General features: G+C 40.4%; 1 protein-coding gene across 2 annotated transcripts in view; it reads left to right on the top strand.

The window, feature by feature from the left end:
• The window catches only part of LOC311079425 (sterile alpha motif domain-containing protein 9-like), a 28,676-nt gene extending 13,507 nt beyond the window's left edge, over positions 1-15,169 (top strand). For both annotated transcript variants that reach the window (XM_084108821.1, XM_084108822.1), the window contains 2 exons: positions 9,828-9,891; positions 9,976-15,169. In XM_084108821.1, the coding sequence (XP_083964947.1) occupies positions 9,888-9,891; positions 9,976-14,552 (4,581 nt within the window). In that variant the 5' untranslated portion in view covers positions 9,828-9,887 and the 3' untranslated portion in view covers positions 14,553-15,169. The remainder of the gene's footprint in view (positions 1-9,827; positions 9,892-9,975) is intronic.
• The last annotated feature ends 5,378 nt before the right edge of the window (positions 15,170-20,547 follow it).

Raw genomic sequence — 20,547 nt, 5'->3', positions numbered from 1 at the left:
CTTTGACAACACAGGAATAAATTACATTTTGAAATATATTCAAATAAGATTTTAAATTGTAATACTATTCCACAATATTACAAGTTTTGCTGTATTTTTGATCAAACCAATTCAGCTTTGGTGAGCATTAGCTCTTTATAAAAAAAATATTTTGTTCCTTATGTATATGTATAAGGAATATTTTGTTCCTTTGTGCTTTTTTTGTTCCTTTGTGCACTGACTAAGGAGCATGGGTCAAACTGAAAAAATAAAACCAAAGTTTTCTGAGGTAATGTGTTATGTAATTTTGTTAAAATGGATTTCATAAAATTGGTATCGAAAAAAGTATCGTTCAGGAACCGGTATCGAAATCAAGGTATCGGTATCGGTATTGGTATCGACATTTTTTGAACGATACCCAGCCCTATGCATATGCAGGTGCTTTGAATTTTGAATGCTCTTTCTATGCCATAATTTTACTCTTCGTAGGTTCCGCGCCTCTCTTGCATGGACAGTATATAAACGCTCTCTTGCACTCCTCAAATCAAACGGGTGCGCACGTGCATATGGGCAGATCTTGTAGCAACAGGGGTGGTAGCCATGGTTGCGAGAGTGAGTGACAGTCGCCCAAACCAATCAATTGTTTCGTCCCGGATGGAAATAATGAGCTGTGTTTATTGCAGATTAAAAGGTCTACAGTCACTCGATTTTTATACTCTCTTTTTCAGAGCACTTACATTTTAATTATGTATTGGTATATAAGGACAGTTTAAACAAATTTGAAAAAAAGTTTTTTAGAAAAATCCTACCTACCCTACCTTTAAGCCCTATTCGGACAGGTCTAGTTTTCCAAACGACGTTTGAGTTACAATTCTTATCAACCTACGTTTGTGATTTCATGTACGGATTTGGACGCGACTTCTCCGTGTTTACTCCGAGGTAGGAGTGTCTGTGTTTCACATGTGGGCAGTGCAGAAGATCATGTGTTCAGAATGCGTGGATTGGTCATATTTTGAAATTAAGTACTTTTAAAATTAAACACTTTGAAATATAAAGTAAAACGTCCTAACGTATTTAGTGTTTTGTAAACATTTTAGAAAAATTGTAGTATAAAAAAACTAAACATACATTTATCATCATGATTTTATAGAACTGGGTTCTTATAATAAACCCACTGGAATAAGAAGTTTTAACTTATATAATTTACACGTTATGTAATTGAGTGCAGAAATGAAAGTAATCTTACCTGAAACTGATATTACAGTAGCCAGTCTTAACAGTTTACGTGATTTGGCTCTTCTTGTTGATTTAATTTTTTTATTTCTTTGCAGTGTACCGAACACATCTACATCCATTATCGGTGCGCAAAAAGCAGAAACTTGAATACCGGCGCGATAGCGAGAGATTGTACAGTAGTAGTTTACGTTGACAAAAACACACAAGAAAAGCGTTTTGGAAATCACAGACATTCGCATTCGGACGGGATTAGATTTCTCTGAGGACCGCCGAGTTTGACGAAAAACAGTAGGTAATTTGCTCTGGAATTTTTACAGAGGTTGTGTGAGAAAAAGACAGACATGGCAGATTCGGACATGATTAAAATCTCAAAGTATGTCTGTGAAAGGGCTTTAGTCAGTATAGGGTCTGACCTACATGTTGTTGATTTAGATGATTTAAAGGGGTCATGTAATGTCATTTTTGTACAAGCTAATATAATTATTTAGGGTCTAAATTAAAAGTTTGTAACATACTTTAATTAAAAATTCTCATTAGTATTGTAAGAAAACACTCATTTTACCTGGTCAAAAACAGCTCTGTTTTCAGCACGCCGTTTCAGTGCATGTGTCTTTAAATGATAATGAGCTTTGCTCACCCCGCCCCTCTGTTCTGTGCGTACACCGTTTGTAACACAATAACACAATAACAGTAACGTGTTGTTCATTATAAACGTGGGATTATGAATTATATTGAGAACGTCATACATAGAAAACATGCCGTAATGTACCCTGTGTGTAAACAGCCGCATTCATCGTGAAGCGTGCTAGCGATTTGCAAAGATTAATATAAAGATTAATATAAAGGTTAATAAAACGTTACACTCACTTCTTCTTCTGGAGGTGCAGCAGGAACAGGAATAGTTGGTACCGATCCTTTTTTCAGGAGCAGCTTCTTAGCAAAACCAGCTTTATACTGACCCTCGTTTGTAAAGCAATCTGGTGTGTGAAATGATTCACGCAAACATGAAAGCATTGACGTTGATCGTGGGGAATATTCCCTTCGAAAACAAACTCAGCCACTGCGTCTTCAGCGGTTCGGATTTAGGAACATCAAAATGATACTGTGTTCGTTTTTACACCCAAGAACAGAACACCACAATCACTTAGACGGCATTCTGCTCAGTGCTCCAGCTATCAACAATGAACGCGCCAGTCCGCGCGGACTATGATTGACAGCTCGCTCACGAGGGCGCAAGGGCGGGTCTTTGTTGAAACGCTGCTGTCAATCAACCATCGTGGGAGGGGCGTCGATTTTTGTGACGTCACAAAATCGAACGGCTTGATTAGAGATGGGGAAAACATATAAGATTTAAAAAAAAACACTGGATAGATTTTTATCATTTTATGATGGTTGTGTACAGGCACTGCCAACACACATTTCAGTACAATCAACTTGTAAAATCATCACAAAACAAATTATTCTGCTAAACTTAAACCATTAGTTGGTCCACATCTTCCTCCAGGTGTGTTGACCATCTCGTTGCCCCATGGACATTCCGTCTTCACCAATATGACACTTTGCGTGCCGTAGATAGGATTTTCCCTCGCTGGCAAAGGAGGTACGTTACTAGCACGTCCTTGATCCCTCACTTTGTGCTCTGCTCTATGGGATGGTTGAGGCTTGTCGGTGTAGTATTAGTTGAGAGGCTTGGACCCAGGGTGTCACCCTCTCCAACCATTTTCTGATCATTACAAGATTTTTCAGATCACGACCGCACCTCCACTGGAATGAACCATTTCCTGCCCGCTGTCACCTGTGAATGCAGACCCTAGCTATTTTGTTATTGACCGCTTGTTAGTAGTTGCATAGTTGCAAACGCTTGTTATAATGAAAAACAAGCCATACAATGAATGCGGTTTCTTGCAAGTGGTATATAGAGGAACTCACATTTTCTGGGTCAGACTGCCGTAACTCCTCACAGCTCATCTCCCCTCTCAATGTTCTGCTGATGCTGCTGGCCTCACAGTCACCGCTCAACTCTAATACCTTTCTCACATAAAAACACCTCCCTTCAGGAGATGGCCAGTGTCGGTGTGACCCCCTGCCTTAGGTTGACCTCTGGCCAAAGGTTCTTACCCGTCCCTGGGGTAGTCACTTCGTGCACACTGGTAACCGCTCTTCCCCATAACAAAATCAGTTTTCTCCAACTGAATCAGTTGTTGTTTTCTGGAGCTTAGGAAAGGCACATTCAAGAGTCACCAGAGCCATCTGGACTGCCTAAAAGTGTTAACACAGGGAGACAGGTTAATAACAACAGTATTTAATCACTTAAATATTTTAAACATCTTCAAATCAGCAAAATCGCAATACTGAGCTTACACTCAGTGAATTTAGTTATCACATCGTCCATTCAGTGTACTGTTACATCTGTAGCCGGAGCCAACAGCCCTGTTTCATGGTGGAGACTAAAATCAGACAAAGAAGTTACTGGTCCTAAACTAGTCAAAAATGTAATTTCTACCATTTAAGGTCTGTATTATTATATTAGAGACTTCTTTAAAGTCATTCAGTTTTACTTTGAAAAACATTTGCCCTCTAAATGTATGAAATCTTAACTGCCTTGTAGCATGATTTCTTTTAAAATCCATGTCTATGGTTTTCAACTAAAACACTGGGCCTTACTATATTATGACACAGGCTCAGATAACAGCTTTTAGCTGACATTGAATGAGAGAGAGACGCTGAGGCATTTAGGACTGGTACACTGCACTCTCATAAACTTCTAAAATCAAACTTTATCTACCATCTTTTAACTCTAGCCCAGCAGTAAGGCATCTTTGCCAGAATTTACATGTATTTTCAAACAACCATATTTTATATTTGTCTTTTGCCCTCATCAGGGAATTTAGACATTACAAATTTCACTCAGATATTGTCTCTGTCGCACTGGACGTCTCAGCCACAGCACTCGCCAGATTCAGACAAGCAAACTGTTTCAGCCAATCACAAGCTTATCTTTGGAAAGCAAAACATCAGCTCCTAGTTCTTTCATGGTCAACACACTAACAATCTGTTTGTTTAATCAGATGCCTTTCTACACATTTTACATTTAGCAACTGTTAAACCCGTAACACTGCTTCTGCTTATTTTATCTTAAAGTAAGAATAATAATTATTCTAGTTCTTAATAACGTTTCGCATTTCATCTCAATTGTAGTTGTCAGGTTCTCAATTACCATAATTTAATACCTGACTTCAGTGTTTTATCTTGGAGTTTTTCAATCTTCTTTTAGGATTAACTTTTGAGGCAGCCCTCTCTGCTTGTGATGCATTTTATTACAAGTTGTGATACAACTCATTAGATTTGTCTCTCTATATCATCTAAAACCTTATCAAAGCGTTTCATTCAAACACAATCATCCCTTTCGTTACTTTTATGTATTTTGCAACTCATATGTTGGAGTCATTAATTTTACATCAACCTGTATTCATCAATTCACTAGCTCTTTCCTTCAAAAGGATTCCCTTAAGACTTAAATCTTTCAACCTTCTTTTAACCTTCAATCTTCTTACGACTTCCATCTATCAACTTTCCTTTAACTTTCTTTTCTCCCTTATTTAATTGCACGTTATTTTCATTTTCTTTAGCACTGCGTTCACATTCTTAGTTCTTTTCCAGACGAAAACTTTAATATCGTCATTTAAATACTGTTCTACTTTCAAAAACCCACATTAATACACGTCACTTTCACGTTATCACTTTCTTTTCTGATTGTCCATTTACAATTACGGGCTAAATGGCCCCGCTGACCACAATTAAAACTTTGCCTATAGTTTGATCATTGAGCTTGCAAACGGCTTCAACTTACTGCACACCCTTGAAGCAGTGTGTCCCCATCAGGAATGTAAACAGAGCCACAGATAAGCAGTTCACTGTATTCTTTTACAGTCCACCAGTGTGGATTCAATCACAATAGCCAAATCATAATCTTCATCATTATTATTGGCAGCACATTAATTTCCATAAGTTGCAAAGAAAATCACTCAACATATTCTAAGGGGTTTTCACTAAACATTTTCTTTTTTAACTTCACATTTCTTTGAAGTCAAAGCTTTAGAGCACAGCTGCTTACAGCGTTTGCTCTCTTCTGTTTCACTGTTTGTTTCAGGACTCTTCATAAAGTATAAAAATTTGTACTATATGCCATCAATTTCATTAAAAAACTGGTTCGAAACAGTATTCCTCTATCAAATGGTTAGTCTGCAGATTCAACTTAATATTATCATTATTTTCTCGGTCCCACTTATCTCTGCTGTTTCACAAAAAAAAACAAAATATCATATTACATATCTCAATTCCTAAATTGCACAGACAGTATAGCTGCTTGCTCCTTCAACTCTTGTTACAAAAATTCTCTAGACATCACTATTTTACCAGTAAAATATATTGTTCCCCATTCTGCTTAATAAAACTTTTGTTCATTCCTCATCTTTATGTGACTTAATTTGACTTAACAGGCGTTCATAAATAGTTCCATAAATTCTATCAGAAATTTTATTTTCATAACATACATTTTACATATTTCTTCTCATCTTTCCCTACATGCTAGTTCCTTCTGCATCCTTTTCCCCATAATTTTCTTCATTGCACAGTACACCGGTGTGCAAAACCGGTCATATTTGCTGTTAAATGTTCCCATAATGGCTGTCTTTTTCTTTCACTATTGCCTGTGGCTTTTCAAAATTCAGCGTGCTCTAACTGATTTGTTCACCCAAAATCAGAAGGGTTTGAACTTAATTTCTGCTTACTCTCAATATCTTTCTCTGGAATTTGTTCCAGTGATCAATTATTTCAGCTCCTTGAATTAATTCTCCTAATAACGAGAACTTAATTTCTGCTTACTCTCAATATCTTTCTCTGCAATTTGTTCCAGTGATCAATTATTTCGGCTCCTTGAATTAATTCTCCTAATAACGAGTACTCGGCTTCGGTCCGGACAATATCTTGACCTTTTGTGGTCTCAATTTCCGTGCCCTTTTTAAAAGCCTCCCCTTCCCCGTACCACAGCTCTAGTTTCAATTTCCAAATACAGTCATTATGGTTCACCCATAAATTTTCTTAAAATCCCCAAAAGAAAATAAATGTAACTCTCTTACCAGAGATTTTTCTGTTGCCACTCGGATTCGTTTTCTTAATTCCAGTGGTTGCTTCCTCCGGACCTCGGCGGAACGGCCCCTCGTCCCTCAAAACTATTCGGGGTAGGGCTGTGACTCTGAGTCCAGGAGGCCAATTCACCGTCCGCTCTCGGGTCCGAAGGGCTCATCCAAGGAATCCCACTGTTCTGACACCAAATTGTTGTGGCAAAAATTCATTAAACAATCATCAACTGCATAAGAGACACTCTGAAATTCAAATGATCATTAAAAAGTATTTTATTCTTGCAAGAAGGCCCAGTTGCCACACAGAAGTCACAAGTACAGTCTGTGAAACAAGTGCGACGACGACAGGGAGGGCAGAGGAGTCTTTATACTGCTTTCAAGGTCTTCTGCTTACAGGCCCTTATCTAAACAAGGAGAGGCTTCCCTGCTTTGTTCTTACAAACTCACAAGTTCTAAATTGGGCGGCTCCCCTCCCTAGGGGTCAGAGGTCCCTTTTCAATCTGCCTCCTCCTGACGTCTCACCTGTTTCCCAGTGTTTAAAAACATACACACATTAGTCATATGTTGGCAGACCACATACAGTCCAGCAAAGAGTCATTTCAATGTCTTACTGAAAGTAAATGAAAATCAATACTGTAAATTAATGGAAATCAAAATTTCCCATAACAGAATCCAATGTTTTTGCACACATGTGTGGAGTAAACCAGTTTCCTTTCGTGGTCACTATGAGTTACGTCGTGACGACGAATGGGGTTTCACTTAGAAACCCTCTCACCTTTGATTATTACAAAACGAGCCAATGGCAAGGAAATACCATGGGTCTGCGGAATTTGCATAGCGTAACTCTGCCCCACCTCCTGGGTATATAAGGTATGTTTTCACTTCAGAGCGAAGATAATTCTTCACTCCACAAGCTATTCTGAGATCTTCATTCTCTTCACTCTTCGAGACGAGCTTCTCTCCAGGTGTTGGTTTGACAGTGATTTCCAGCGAGTGCACATTGCCTGCTGATCTGTGCAGTGATCTGCCAGTGTGTGTTTCTCCCTGGTCGCTTCAACACTCTGCAGAGTTTTTTCCTCTCACAAAAGAGCTTGCGCGTTGCACATCTTTTTAAAGATATCTCGACCTGTGCACTTCTGGTTGCGGTCGGACTGTTTCCGAGTTTGATAGGCACAATCGCTGCCTTGCATGTTTGGGCGTAGATCACACTAAGGCAGAATTTGTGGATGGGAGAGTCCCTCATCCACATTCTCAAGAGGTGGTACTTTGGCTGGTGGACAGGGTGACCTGAGGGTGATGATGTGGAATAAAGCACCGACTATTCCATGCTCCACACCCCCCTCTAGCATGCCGCAACCCGCGGATGTCCTCCAGAGCTGTCCTGAGTGCTCGCGGCTGGACGATTGGTTTTTAAGCACCCCTCCAAAGCCGACTCTCGTCGCAAATTCCGATAGAGCTGCAGGGCAGGCAGCCGCTTCTTTGCATTCCCTGGCCATCCAGTAGGTCTATCAGGCACAGATGCTCAAGAACATGCACAAGGGCAGGACTGACCCAGGGCTCTTTGATGAGCTGCGTGCTGCCACCGGCCTCGCTCTCCGAGCGACGAAGACGAGGCAGGTTTGAGTACCTTTTGATATTCTAGGTATTATTAACTGGCTGGAATTTTGAGATCGCAATAGACGTGAAGGACTATAATGCGTTAAGAGCTCGCTCAAGTACTGCGGAGCTAAACCATTTAGTGCTTTGTAAGTAATCAGCAATATTTTAAAATGTATACAATGTTTAATAGGGAGCCAATGCAGTGTTGACAGAACCGGGCTAATATGGTCATACTTCCTGGTTCTGGTAAGAACTCGAGCTGCTGCGTTTTGGACCACCTGCAGTTTATTTATTAACTGTGCAGGGCAACCACCCATAATAGAATTACAATAATCTAGCCTCGATGTCATGAACACATGAACTAATTGTTCCGCATTAGATTGAGTAAAACTAATAGAGAGATACAACCATGATCGGATGATAAGAGCAAATCATTTGTTACTCTAATGAGAGCAGTCTTAGTACTATGGTACGGTCTAAATCCTGACTGAAAATCCTCGCAAATATCATTTCTTTCTAAAAAGGAACATAGTTGTGAAGATACTGCCTTTTCTAGTATCTTTGACAGAAAAGGTAGATTCGAGATCGGCCTGTAATTGACTAATTCTGTAGGATCAAGTTGCGTTTTTTTAAAAAGCGGTTTAATCATAGCCAGCTTAACAGTTCTTGGTACGTATCCTAATGACAAAGATGAATTAATGATATTAAGAAGAGGATCTATGACCTCTGGAAGCATCTCTTTCAATAGCTAATTCGGTATAGTGTCTAACTGACATACATGTTGTCGATTTAGATGTTTTAACGAGTATAGAAAATTCTTCCTCTCCTATAGCAATGAATGAATCGAATTTTTCCTCAAGGAGACTACAATGCACTGCCTGATGTGATACTGTAGTAGACGGTTGCATAGTTATAATTTTCTCCCTTATATTATCAATCTTGTAAGTGAAGAAGTTCATAAAGTCATTACTGCTGTTCTGCTTGGAAACATCTGGGCTTGAAGCTTTATTTTTCGTTAGTTTAGCCACTGTTTCAAATAAATACCTTTTGTTTATTTTCTTCTAATAGGGTTGAAAAATAAGCAGATCTAGCAGCTTTTAAGGCCTATCTGTATGCAATCACGCTCTCTTTCCATGAAATGCGAAATACCTGTAGTTTTGTTTTCTGGCTGCTCTCTTAAGGGCCTGAGTGTGCTCGTTGTACCACAGCGGTGGACTATTTTAAGCGCAAAGGAGCAATTGTGTCTAAAGTGCTGGAAAAGAGAGAGTTAAAAATTTCTGTCACAATATCGAGTTCTTCTAAGCTATCTGTGATCCTGAGATAAAGATACTGATCAGGAAAATTATTAATAAAGCAATCTTTAGTGGCAGAAGTGGTAGGTCTCACATATTTGTAACACAGAGTCGACTTTGCAGCCTTGGCTGAATGAAGTATACACGATAATTATAATGATCTAAAATGTCATTGCTCTGCTGCAGAATTTCAACGACATCAACATTTATTCCATGTGAAAATATTAGATCTAGAGTATGATTATGACAATGAGTAGGTCCTGACATGTGTTGTCTAACTCCAATAGAGAATGTCTTTAAATGCCAATCCCAATGCATCTTTTTCATTATCTAGGTTATGCCTATATTTAAATCTATAGCATGTGCTTTGTTCATGCAGATGTGAATTTGAAGCATTAGCAATTAACAGATAATTAAATGGATGCACCTTTCTATGTTTACACCCCTTGTTGTGCATTAATTTAATGATGAAATTAATCTGAAATACATCCCAGTTGTTGCCAGATAAAATACAGATAAATGTATTGTTGTTGGCTTTAAAATGTCTCTGCTTTATTATATCTCATTTCTGTTCTTCAAGGTCTGCAATGTAAAGGTGTCTGTTTTTGCACTGGGAATGATCATTAGAAGACATTAAACAATGGGTAAGTATAATGTTGTTTTATAACACTTACCAGTCATTGTTTTAAAGTAAAATATCTCACCTTGAGCTATTTTTTGGTTTGCAGAAAAGCCAGAGGATCCTCCACTGGAGACATGGACTGAGTCTATGGTGAGCAACTGGTTAAGATCAATAGGAATTAAAGAAACATACATCGAAAAACTTCATGAAGAGGAAGTAGATGGTCGGATCCTACGTGAACTATCAGAAGAATATCTGAAAAAAGAGACTGGAATGAAATCCGGGCCTGCGCTTTTGATAATCAAAAAAAGAGATGAGTTAGTAATTAATTCACAAAAAGCCCAACGACAACATGATAATTTACACAAAGAGTCTTCTGGAAAAAATGACCATGGAGCAAGTGCAATTAAAAGTATTGACACAAGAGCCAATGTCAATGAAGAGAATAACAGGGAAGAAGATTCTGTACTTGTGGCAACAACAAAGAGGGATTCCAAACCACGACCTTTTGAAATGAAAGGTGCTGATTTTACATATGTTAAGAACAGTGTACTCTTACCAGAATCAGGGGTTAGGGATTTTATTAGTCCATGTCATGAGTACAAGTCATTTGCCACTGCTGCAACACTGGACCGCCAAAGACTACAGGCCAAGTTTGGAAACGAAGTGCTGAAGTTTGCTACTGGTTGTATGAATGTTCGTACAAATGGCACAATACATTTTGGTGTCATGGACAGTAGAGGTGACACTGGTTATGTACATGGTGAAATCATTGGTGTTCCTGTCAAGGAAAAAGATGTATACTATGATTCATTAGATTACATTGAGAGGAGTTTCTCTAGCTCTGATAGCGAACTTGTACGACGATGTATTGGTGAACCTCAGTTTGTTAAAGTAATTGGTTCAAACAGCAACGTGGAACACTTTGTTGTGGAGGTTGATATTAAGCCAGCAGTGAGCATAGTGAAGAATAAGGTGTTCTCTGTTAGCCTGCCAAATTTTAATGAGAAGGCAAACAAAGTTCACTTAGAGAAGAAAACCGCTTATCGGAGAGTAGGTTCTAAAACAGAACCAGTGGCTGACCTGAATGAGTTCTACGAACAGAAAAGTTTTAGGGATGCTCAGAGAGAAGAGGCAGAGAAAACTGAGAATTTCACAGCACCAAAACTGTGCCAGAACCTGGGAAAAAAGCTCAAAATACTCATAACAGATGGAAATAAAATGATGGACAAGGAAAAATGGCACATACTTGTCACCAATCGATTTCAGGAGAAGGATCTGCAACACATTGATTTTTTGCTGAACATGAAGATCTTCTGTGTGTTTGACTTTGATCCAGATTCCAATGTGTCTGGGTTATGCCATGAATACAATAAGCACCATGTAGTGAACCGCCATTTCATGCAGAACTACAAAATTCCCAGCGGCTTGAGCATCCGAGACTTCGAGAGTCATCTGCGTCTGTTTGATCAAACCAGCTGGATATTTTGCAATGGCCGAAACGATTATAAAGGCAATGAGCCTCCCTGTGATGAGAAGACCTGGGTCAAAACAAAAAGAACCCTTCTAAAAGATTGTGTGTCACTGATCTGCAAAGATGTCTTGCCAAAAGGAACCTTTCAAGTGATCTTCCTTCTTACTTCCCCTGTTGACACACCATTCCTAAACACGTTCTATGAGTTCTTTACTGACATGGAAGGACATGAAGACATTATCTGCCTTGCTGAATCAGAGGAGAATTTCAAGGACTGGCAGAGGTTTGCTTTAGGATCCTGTGACATGGAAACAGTAAACAGTTCAAGTGTTGTTGGGATGACAATAAGTCAGGTAAATGCAACCCTACAACAGGTCCAGCCTACTACTACACGGGTCACCAAACGATTACCAATCTATGCCAAAGGGGAGTGTTTCCTTGATACTCGAGAGGAGGAAACAAGATGTTCATTGGAGATTCTGAGTCTAAACCACTGTGAAGAAACTAGTCCCGATGTCATGGAATCTGAAAAGATTGAGCAGCAGTTTTACCATGGAGGAAAAGTAACTTGGATGAATCTCTGGCTTGCGGATAGAAAAATCATTGGGGAGGTTATTCAAAGAGATGCTTACAATGAAGTCAACAATATGGTGAAAGACTGTCTTTTTTGGAGTTTGGATCGGGCACCCATCAGCTGCATCAACATATACCATCATCCTGGCAGTGGTGGCAGTACAGTGGCAAGGCAGGTACTATGGAATAACCGAAGGGATCTAAGGTGTGCCGTTGTAAAACCTTCATACTCAGTATCGGTTGTTTCAGAAGATGCAGTTTGGCTTCGGGAACACGAAGAAAAAGATCCCCAAAAATGCCTCCCTGTTCTCCTGCTGTTTGAAGACAGTGATCAAGAGTATTTAGAAGATGTAAAGAATGAATTGGAAGTGGCTGTCAATACCAAGAAAATAGCACGTGGAACTCTCTGCTTCATTCTGCTAAGTTGTAGGCGATCGCACAATCCAGAGAAGATGTGCAAGGAATCACCTCAACAGAATGTTTCTATTACTCATAAACTTTCAGAGACTGAAAAAAAGCAGTTTTCCAAAAAACGACAAAGTCTTGAAAAGCAGTTCAAGCCAGAATTCATTCTAACATTTGTCCTGATGAGTGAAGAATTCGAGAGCCACAAAATTGCTGAATATGTGAAGAAGTTTGTCAAGCATTTACTGCAAGACATTGACCACAAGTCTGTGGTTACTAAGCTTGTTCTGTATGTGGCATTGCTCAACACTTATGTGCAGAACTCATTCATCTCTCAGTCACATTGCGAAGCTCTCCTGGCACTGTCCATCTGTGTGGATAGGTTTCGACGACATGCCTTTGAGACTTCTCTAAGTGAGCAAGCTAAATTGGTCTTGATACACTTGAGGGATGAAAACACCTACATTAACTCCGTCAGAATCATTCATCCACTGGTTGCAAAGGAAATCCTCCAATTTCTGGGTGACAAACAACAACAAAGTGATCTTGCTTTGGATCTTCTCAACAATGATGTGCTGTTTGAGCACAGGTTTGGTAAAGATCAGTACATGAAGTTCTTGCGAGATCTGTTCATGACACGCCACAGGATCAGCAAAGGTGATAAATTTGACAGCTTTTTCTCTCCCCTAATTGAGCATGTAAGAGAGAAAGAGTGTCCAGATAAAGCCATTGAGCTTCTAAAAGAGGCTTACAAGCGTTTTAATGAGGATGCATTTTTTGCTCAGCAACTGGCTCGACTCCATTACAAACATGACAGATTTGAAGAAGCAGAAAAGTGGGCAAGAACTGCAGTAGAGAAAAGGCCAAAGAATTCCTACATTCTTGATACCAGAGGTCAGGTGTACAGGCAGTGGTTCACAGCAAAATGTAAAGCCATGGAGCAGGATGAAAAAACACCTGAAAACACAGTAGATGCTTTGGAAACGGCACTAAAAGCCATTGAATGTTTCCAGGAATGCAAGAATGCAGCAGTTGAGGACAATGACACCATGAACAATGCTGGCTTTTTTGGAGTAGTAGAGGTAGGATGTGCATTGCTGAATCTAATGCGCACTCTTCATGTGTTCTCAAGAAGAAATTCTTCAGAATTAATTAAATACCTCCTTACAGATTACATTCCTGTTGAGATAGAAGAACCATGGGCACATTTTCATTGGAAGCTGAAAAACCTCCAAAAAATAATGCTGGAAGCACTGGAATGGATTTCGGAAGACTTGAGTTACTTCCAGACTGACCTGAACACTGATGAGGAGAAGACATCTGACACTGTTGAGAGGACCATAAAGTATCCCATGCACTGGCTGGTGAATAAGTCTTTTGCTTATGGCAAATACTTCAGTGGTGCTTCTCTTATTACAGATCAAAACCAAGGGTACTTAAGTCCTCTCATGAAACGCATGTTGATTTATTATTATGGTGGCGGAAACATCACAACAATTTTTTCCCTCCTAACAAACCAGAAAGATAGCAACCCTGTGAGCGTTCTGGAGCACATTATTTCACTTTATCCAAGCAATCCTATGAGGGCGCAAATGCTACCAGCAGACCTTGTCAAGTACATTGCATCCCACTTTGCTTTAAGTTGCCTCTCAACTCAGTCTTCTAAGCTGGCTGCATTTCAGGATCTGCAAAGACTGAGTCACCAATTTCCTAAAGAGAAACTGAGATGCTTGCCAAGTGCTCTTTTCTTGCTTGTCTTACTTTTCTGGCCAGAAGAGCATGACACAGAAGTGGAGAAAGAACACAAGTATGAAACTGTTCTCTCTGCTGTTGAACATCTCCAGAAAAACTACGACAAGAAACTGAAGGACATCCCTCCAAGGAAAAAGAGGATCTACACTCATTTCTTCCTGAGCAATGGAACTGGATTTGAAAAGTTTGTCCACAAGAGCAAGGTTGAAACAATCACAAAACTACTGTCTGTTTCAGAAAAACGCCTGAAATGGTTTAGTGGAGAGGTATGGAAAATGCCAGAAATCTCTAAATTGCTGAGATGTGTCACAGGCTGGACGGAGGATGAGAAGGTTTTTCTAGAGGGTCCCAAAGGAATGAAATTTCATATCCCAGCTCTCAAGTCATCCTCAGTACCCCATAACAATGAGAATGTCACATTTTACCTGGGCTTCACTTTTAAAGGACCTGTTGCATACAACATTACCGTACAAACATAGACAAACTTTACGTTTGGGATAGACAAGGCAGATGGCCCAAAATCTGTCTTTAGGTGCAAATTACATTTAAGGTGGAGAAGATGTTTAAGTCCTGTGTAGCTGAAAAGCTATTTTCCCTGGTACATTAACATCAGCACTGTACATTGATAGTGAAAATTAGTTTGTTACTCTATTCAATGTGATTGCTAACTTGATATATTTTGTGTATAATTTACTGTATTTCCCTCACAGATATCATAAATACATATAGATATACTGAGATTTACTGAGTAAAACTTTAAATGCAAGATGTTGTCTGTAGACACTGCAAATGATTTACTGTACTGTAGCTCTTTTTTGACACCGTAAGGAATTGATTCTGGGGAAATTAAAAACCTACTAATAAGGATAGAGGACAATTGATTTTACTATTTGTTTTCGTCTGTGCAGGTTTTGGTTTCTAAGTTTTGTATGTTTTTTAACTTAAAAAAAAGATTAAGTCCTTAGTGTATCTAATGAATGATAGTGCCTTGTATAAGAATAAAGGAAGTGTTACATGCCTTAAATGTTAAAGGGATTGTGATATAAATATTTTATGTAATGGCCTCAGAAGTGGTTAAAAATGAATATTCAACATAAAATGTAAAAAAAAAAAAAAAAAAATGCACACTAAGGATGCTCAGGTCAGAGACCATGTAGACTTACCCAAAAAGTGCTTAACACAGTAGAACTACCAGTCATATGATTAGATCATAACAAACTAATCACCAGAACAAATCACAGTGAAGAAGACTTGAGTGACATTGATTCCCTTTCAGTCGCTCACATTCGACATAACATCGACGTGACGACGTAATTGGGATCGCCTTGAGAGACCAATCTACTTCGAGAGTATTAAAACAAGCCTATCTTGGACCTGCGTGTCCTGAAGCGGTCCTTTCTCTGGCTGCCGTTCAAGATGCTTGCACAGAAACGCATTTTCAAATGCATCCATCCCCAAGATTGGTTTGCAGCAGTCGACCTGAAGGACGCGTACTTCATGTCTCGATTCTCCCTTGACACAGACCGTTTCTTCGATTTGCATTCAAGGGACAGGCATATCAGTACAAAGTCTTACCCTTCAGGCTGGCCCTTTCGCCCCGTGTCTTCAAGAAAGTCGCGGAGGCGGCCATTGCTCCCATGTGCGAGCGTGGTGTTCACATTCTCAACTATCTCGACAACTGGTTCATTCTGGCCCAGTCGAGAGAGCAGTTGTGCTAACACAGGGACATGGTGCTCAGTCACTTCAGCCACCTAGGGCTTCGGGTCAACTGGGAAAAAGAGCAAACTCATCCCCGGGCAGAGGATCTCTTTTCTCAGTATGGAGTTGGAGTCCAACACTGGCTCCACGATCGAGTCCCGAGATGGGCGTGGCAGAGCGGCACATGCCGGGTCCAAGTGACCCCGCACTGTTGCCAAACTCTCAGCTTGTGGTCGGACTTTCGTTCCTGCGGGCAGGTGTTCCCCTAGAACAGGGTTCACCAATCTCAGTCCTGGAGGGCCGCTGTCCTGCAGAGTTTAGTAAAAGAGTTTAAACTCTGCAGGACAGCGGCCCTCCAGGACCGAGATTGGTGAACCCTGCCCTAGAACAAGTGTCCAGGCATTCTGTGGTCTCCACGGATGCCTCTGCTGGGGGGCCACATACAACGGGCATGCAGCTTCAGGTCTGTGGACGGGGCCTCAACTTTTTGGCTCCAGTCGAGTTCCCCACTCGGCGAACCCTGTAGAGTTCCTCCGCACCCCTTTGGCAGTCAGACGTTGCAGAGCGTCCGGCGCCAGGCCTAGTGCTCGTATGCTTGTGTAACTTGTGCTGAATGTGGTGATCCCTGCGGCGATCCCATATGCGTATTCTTCCACGTCTCTTTCCCTTGGCAGAGTTCGCTCTGCCGTCACTGTCTGGTGTAGCCTCCCCCTTCTCAGGCTAGAGCCACCCCAGTGACATTCCATATGTTGCACTGCTCCTAACTGTCCAGTCCATATGTGTATTCTCCACATGGTACCTCCCTTCGGGCAGGATGTGGCTTCCGCAGTGTCCTTCTCCCCTGGAAAGGCACGCTTTCCCAGTGTTAGCCAAGGGTTCCACTGTGTGGGGTATAATGGAACAGCAGTTAAACTCCCTCTATGCAGGCCTTCCGCCCCAGCCAGTTGGGGGTCTGAGAGTCTTGCGTAGGGCGCTGGATGTGGCAGCAACCGTGGCGTTTTCCATGGGATCCCAATTACGTTGTCACGTCGACGTTACATCGAACGTGAGAGACTAAAAGGGAACGTATCGGTTACTAATGTAACCCTCGTTCTCTGAAGGAGGGAATGGGAGACATAACGTCCCGTCGCCACGGTTGCTGACCATCCCTCAGCGTAAAACAATATGCGACGCACCTGCTGCTCGTTATATGCTCGCGCTGCAAGCAGAGCAGCTGATAGGGCTGGGTATTGTTTAAAATCTTTCGATCCGGTGCCAATTTCGATACCTCAGTTTCGATACCGGTTCCTAACGATACTTTTTTGATACCACTTTTATGAAATCCATTTTAACAAGATTACATAACACATTACCTCAGAAAAACTTTGGTTTTATTTTTTCAGTTGATTGACTCATGCTCCTTATACAGTGCACAAAGGAAGACATTTTTTTTTATAAAGAGCTCATGCTCACCAAAGCTGAATTTGTTTGATCAAAAATACAGTAAAACTTGTAACAGTGTGAAATATTATTACAATTTAAAATCTTATTTGAATAGATTTCAAAATGTAATTTTTTCCTGTGATGTCAAAGCTGAATTTTCAAAATCATTACTTCAGTGTCACATGATCCTTCAGAAATATGAAAACAGTTTGCTGCTTAATATTTTTGGAAACTATGATACATTTTTTCATGATTCTTTGATGAATAGAAATTTCAAAAGAACAGCATTTATTTGAAACAGAAATCTTTTGTAACGTTACACATGTTACAAGGTCCAATTTAAGGTCATTTTTGATCACTTCAATGCATCCTTACTGAAAAAATATTCTGACTGACCAACACATTTTTGAATGGTAGTGTACATTCAGTAGGTCATTATTGCAATATAAACACTGTCAGAGTGATCAACAAGGTAGGTGTGTGTGCGTGGAAAGTTTGTGTGCGCACACACGTCTCATATGAGTATGTGCGCGGAGAGTTCCGCGCGTCTCGTGTGTAGAGTTTGCGTGTATGTGCGTGAGCGACTTAAGGTGTGTCGTTGTGCATTTCATATGTATTTGTTTGAGCACTGACAGTTGATGAGTTAACCCCTTAGGTATCGAAATCTTGTACCGAACAACAAGTCATTTTTCGATACTCGATAGTATCGAGGCAATTCGGTCGGTACCTAAAAAGTATCGAACTCGGTACCCAGCCCTAGCAGCTGATGCAATTATCACATGCCAATATGTACTGGCTCGTTTTAATACTCTCAAAGTAGATTGGTCGTCACGTCGACGTTACGTCTCCCGTTCCCTCCTTCAGGGAACGAGGGTTACATTAGTAACCGAGACGTTTTTACTCAACTGTAAGATTTACATGTTAATGTATCTTTCTGTTCAGGGAGACACACTTGGTTGTTGTGACCAGTGATCTCCCGGCCGTGAATAAAACATTCCTGCAAAGAGCAACTTGTGAGTCGTGTCAGGTGTAAGCCCGTTGTACGGTCCAAATGGGGGTTTTCCGCTAAGACGGGTGAAGGTCTTTGCGCGTTACTGTCTTTCCTTTTACGCAAAATAATATGTATTATTTTCATATGTATTACCTCGTTATTTCATCTGACTCCATAAATGAAAAAGTTTTTAATGATATCTGAGCATCATTAAAAGTGAGCGAATGTTTGATTATTCTTTTTAACTCTTTAAGTATATTTTACCCGTTCCAAATTAGGAAACTATGAGGTCCTCATGCCTTCTGTTTAACGTGGGTCTCACGTTCACAAGCCCATCAGTTTTTGTCACCAAACAAAGGTCACATTCACGTTTACACAATCAAAGATACTTTGGTATAGCCCCCATGGAATTGCATACACTTTAATTTAACTTAACGTTTACTTCAGTAGAGGAATGGCCACTATTACAGATATAAGCTGACCAACATTACTTTTCTTATAATAGCTTTGGATTGGCCATGCCATGGTTTCCCACGTACACTTATCTAAAGTAACATTAAATTAAAACATTGGTAAGACACACCCAAATTTAGATTGGTCAAGCAGCATTTGCTGCCCTAAACGGAAATTCACTTCTTGTCTTTGCAAACCAAGTACAGATGAATCAGTACCAAATATCAGTCGTCACTAATCTGACGCAAAACTTGCGGTAACATACAAATCCGTTTAATCTACTTGGGAAAATAATTTCAGAGTCAGTCGGAATAAATCAAATGTAACAATTTATTATGCCAGGTAAATGTATCATGCCAATTTCATAATCAGTTCAAAGATAATAAATACAAAACATCAAATGCTCTAGAATAAAGAGAAAAGATGCAAACCTGACATCAGAAAATACATGATGCTGAGAGTTTTGGCCACTCTCAGCATCACCAGTAACTTGGATGCCAGCCGAACTTAGCCCCGCCCACAACATTTTTAGGTCGGGAAGTTCGGTCTGGACCAATCAAATTGTTGGGGCTGGCTTTATACTATGATGGACAGATGATCAACAGTAATGTAATCATCAACGTCACCAAAGAGCGCTTGGGTTGAATTCGTTTACAACAAAGATGACTGCCGCTGGAGAATTGAGATTTCAAGAGTTCACACTTACAAATAAGTCAGATAGAATAAATGCATATTTGGTGTGCTGTCCGAGGAGAGGCTCCGGGCTCGGTATTCGGCCCGAACCCAGAGTACTCCCCCCGTATTCCTGGCTGTGGAAGAACAAGCCGAGAGTGAGTGGAGGGATTCTGAAAACTGGAATGTTAGGTGAGTTGACAGAGTGAATAAATATACGCTTCCTCTCATGCTGATAGGGTAGACATGGTAATTGTTTGATGACAAGTTGATTGGACTGATTATTTGAACGTGCTTCTCCTGAACTTTGTTTATGAAACTTCATGCCCCATAATCACAGCCCAATGGAGCAGTATCAGACTCACATTCTGATTAGAATCTGAGTATGACGACGTCAGGCTACATCACCGGCTGATCTGAGCTACAAATCGCCACGAGCCGTCTTCAGCATCTCCCTAAATACTCAGACCAAGGCAGAAACCTCTTTTCAAATTTAAACATGAGTTCACAGTGGGAATGTGCATTAATCACCATCCCAGACTTACTGGGGACAGAGGTTGATTTACATGGGGGCACACCCTAAGCTGTTAACCAGATATCTCTAAACACCTTTTTGGTTTACTTCGGTGGGAATGAGACTTTTGTACCAGTCGCACTGAGACATTTCAAATGATACCAAACATGTATAATACTGTGTGATATTTGTTCATATTAAACCATATAGATGTTTGGGTGAATTCAGGTAGGGATGGGTGAAGGGAATGATGTGTAAATTGGGAGGTGATCCACTCAAGTGTGATTGTGTCTCGAATGGGGATGGTAATATAGCAAGAGAGTTCAAATGTTAATTTCCTTTGTTTTCTCAGAGAGTAGCCCTATCTTCCAGTTTCTCCAGTCTTACACGGGTAAGACACAGCTGATGAATAGAAGTACTAATGTTCCTACGCTCAAAAGACCACCGCAGAGACAGTGATAGTGTTGGGAGACTATAGAGAAGCCCTCGGGGTGAGGCTGTAAATCTCTGAGTTAGTATTAATGATACTGTGTCGGACCAGCGTATACACCTGAGAAGGACGGTGAGAGTGTATGGATGCTAAAGATGTGTGTGCTCATGTGTGATTGAGGTAGTGATAGTAGCTTCTTAATGGGACGCCCATTAAGCCCATACAAATATTGTATTGTATAGTAAGTATTCAGGAAATTACCTCGAGGTACTGTAGTGGCCTAAATTATTTTAT

The sequence above is a fragment of the Abramis brama genome (genome assembly GCF_963993115.1).
Source record: "Abramis brama genome assembly, chromosome: 1".
Classification (NCBI taxonomy): domain Eukaryota; kingdom Metazoa; phylum Chordata; class Actinopteri; order Cypriniformes; family Leuciscidae; genus Abramis; species Abramis brama.
This window is presented reverse-complemented; position numbering and strand designations above follow the sequence as displayed.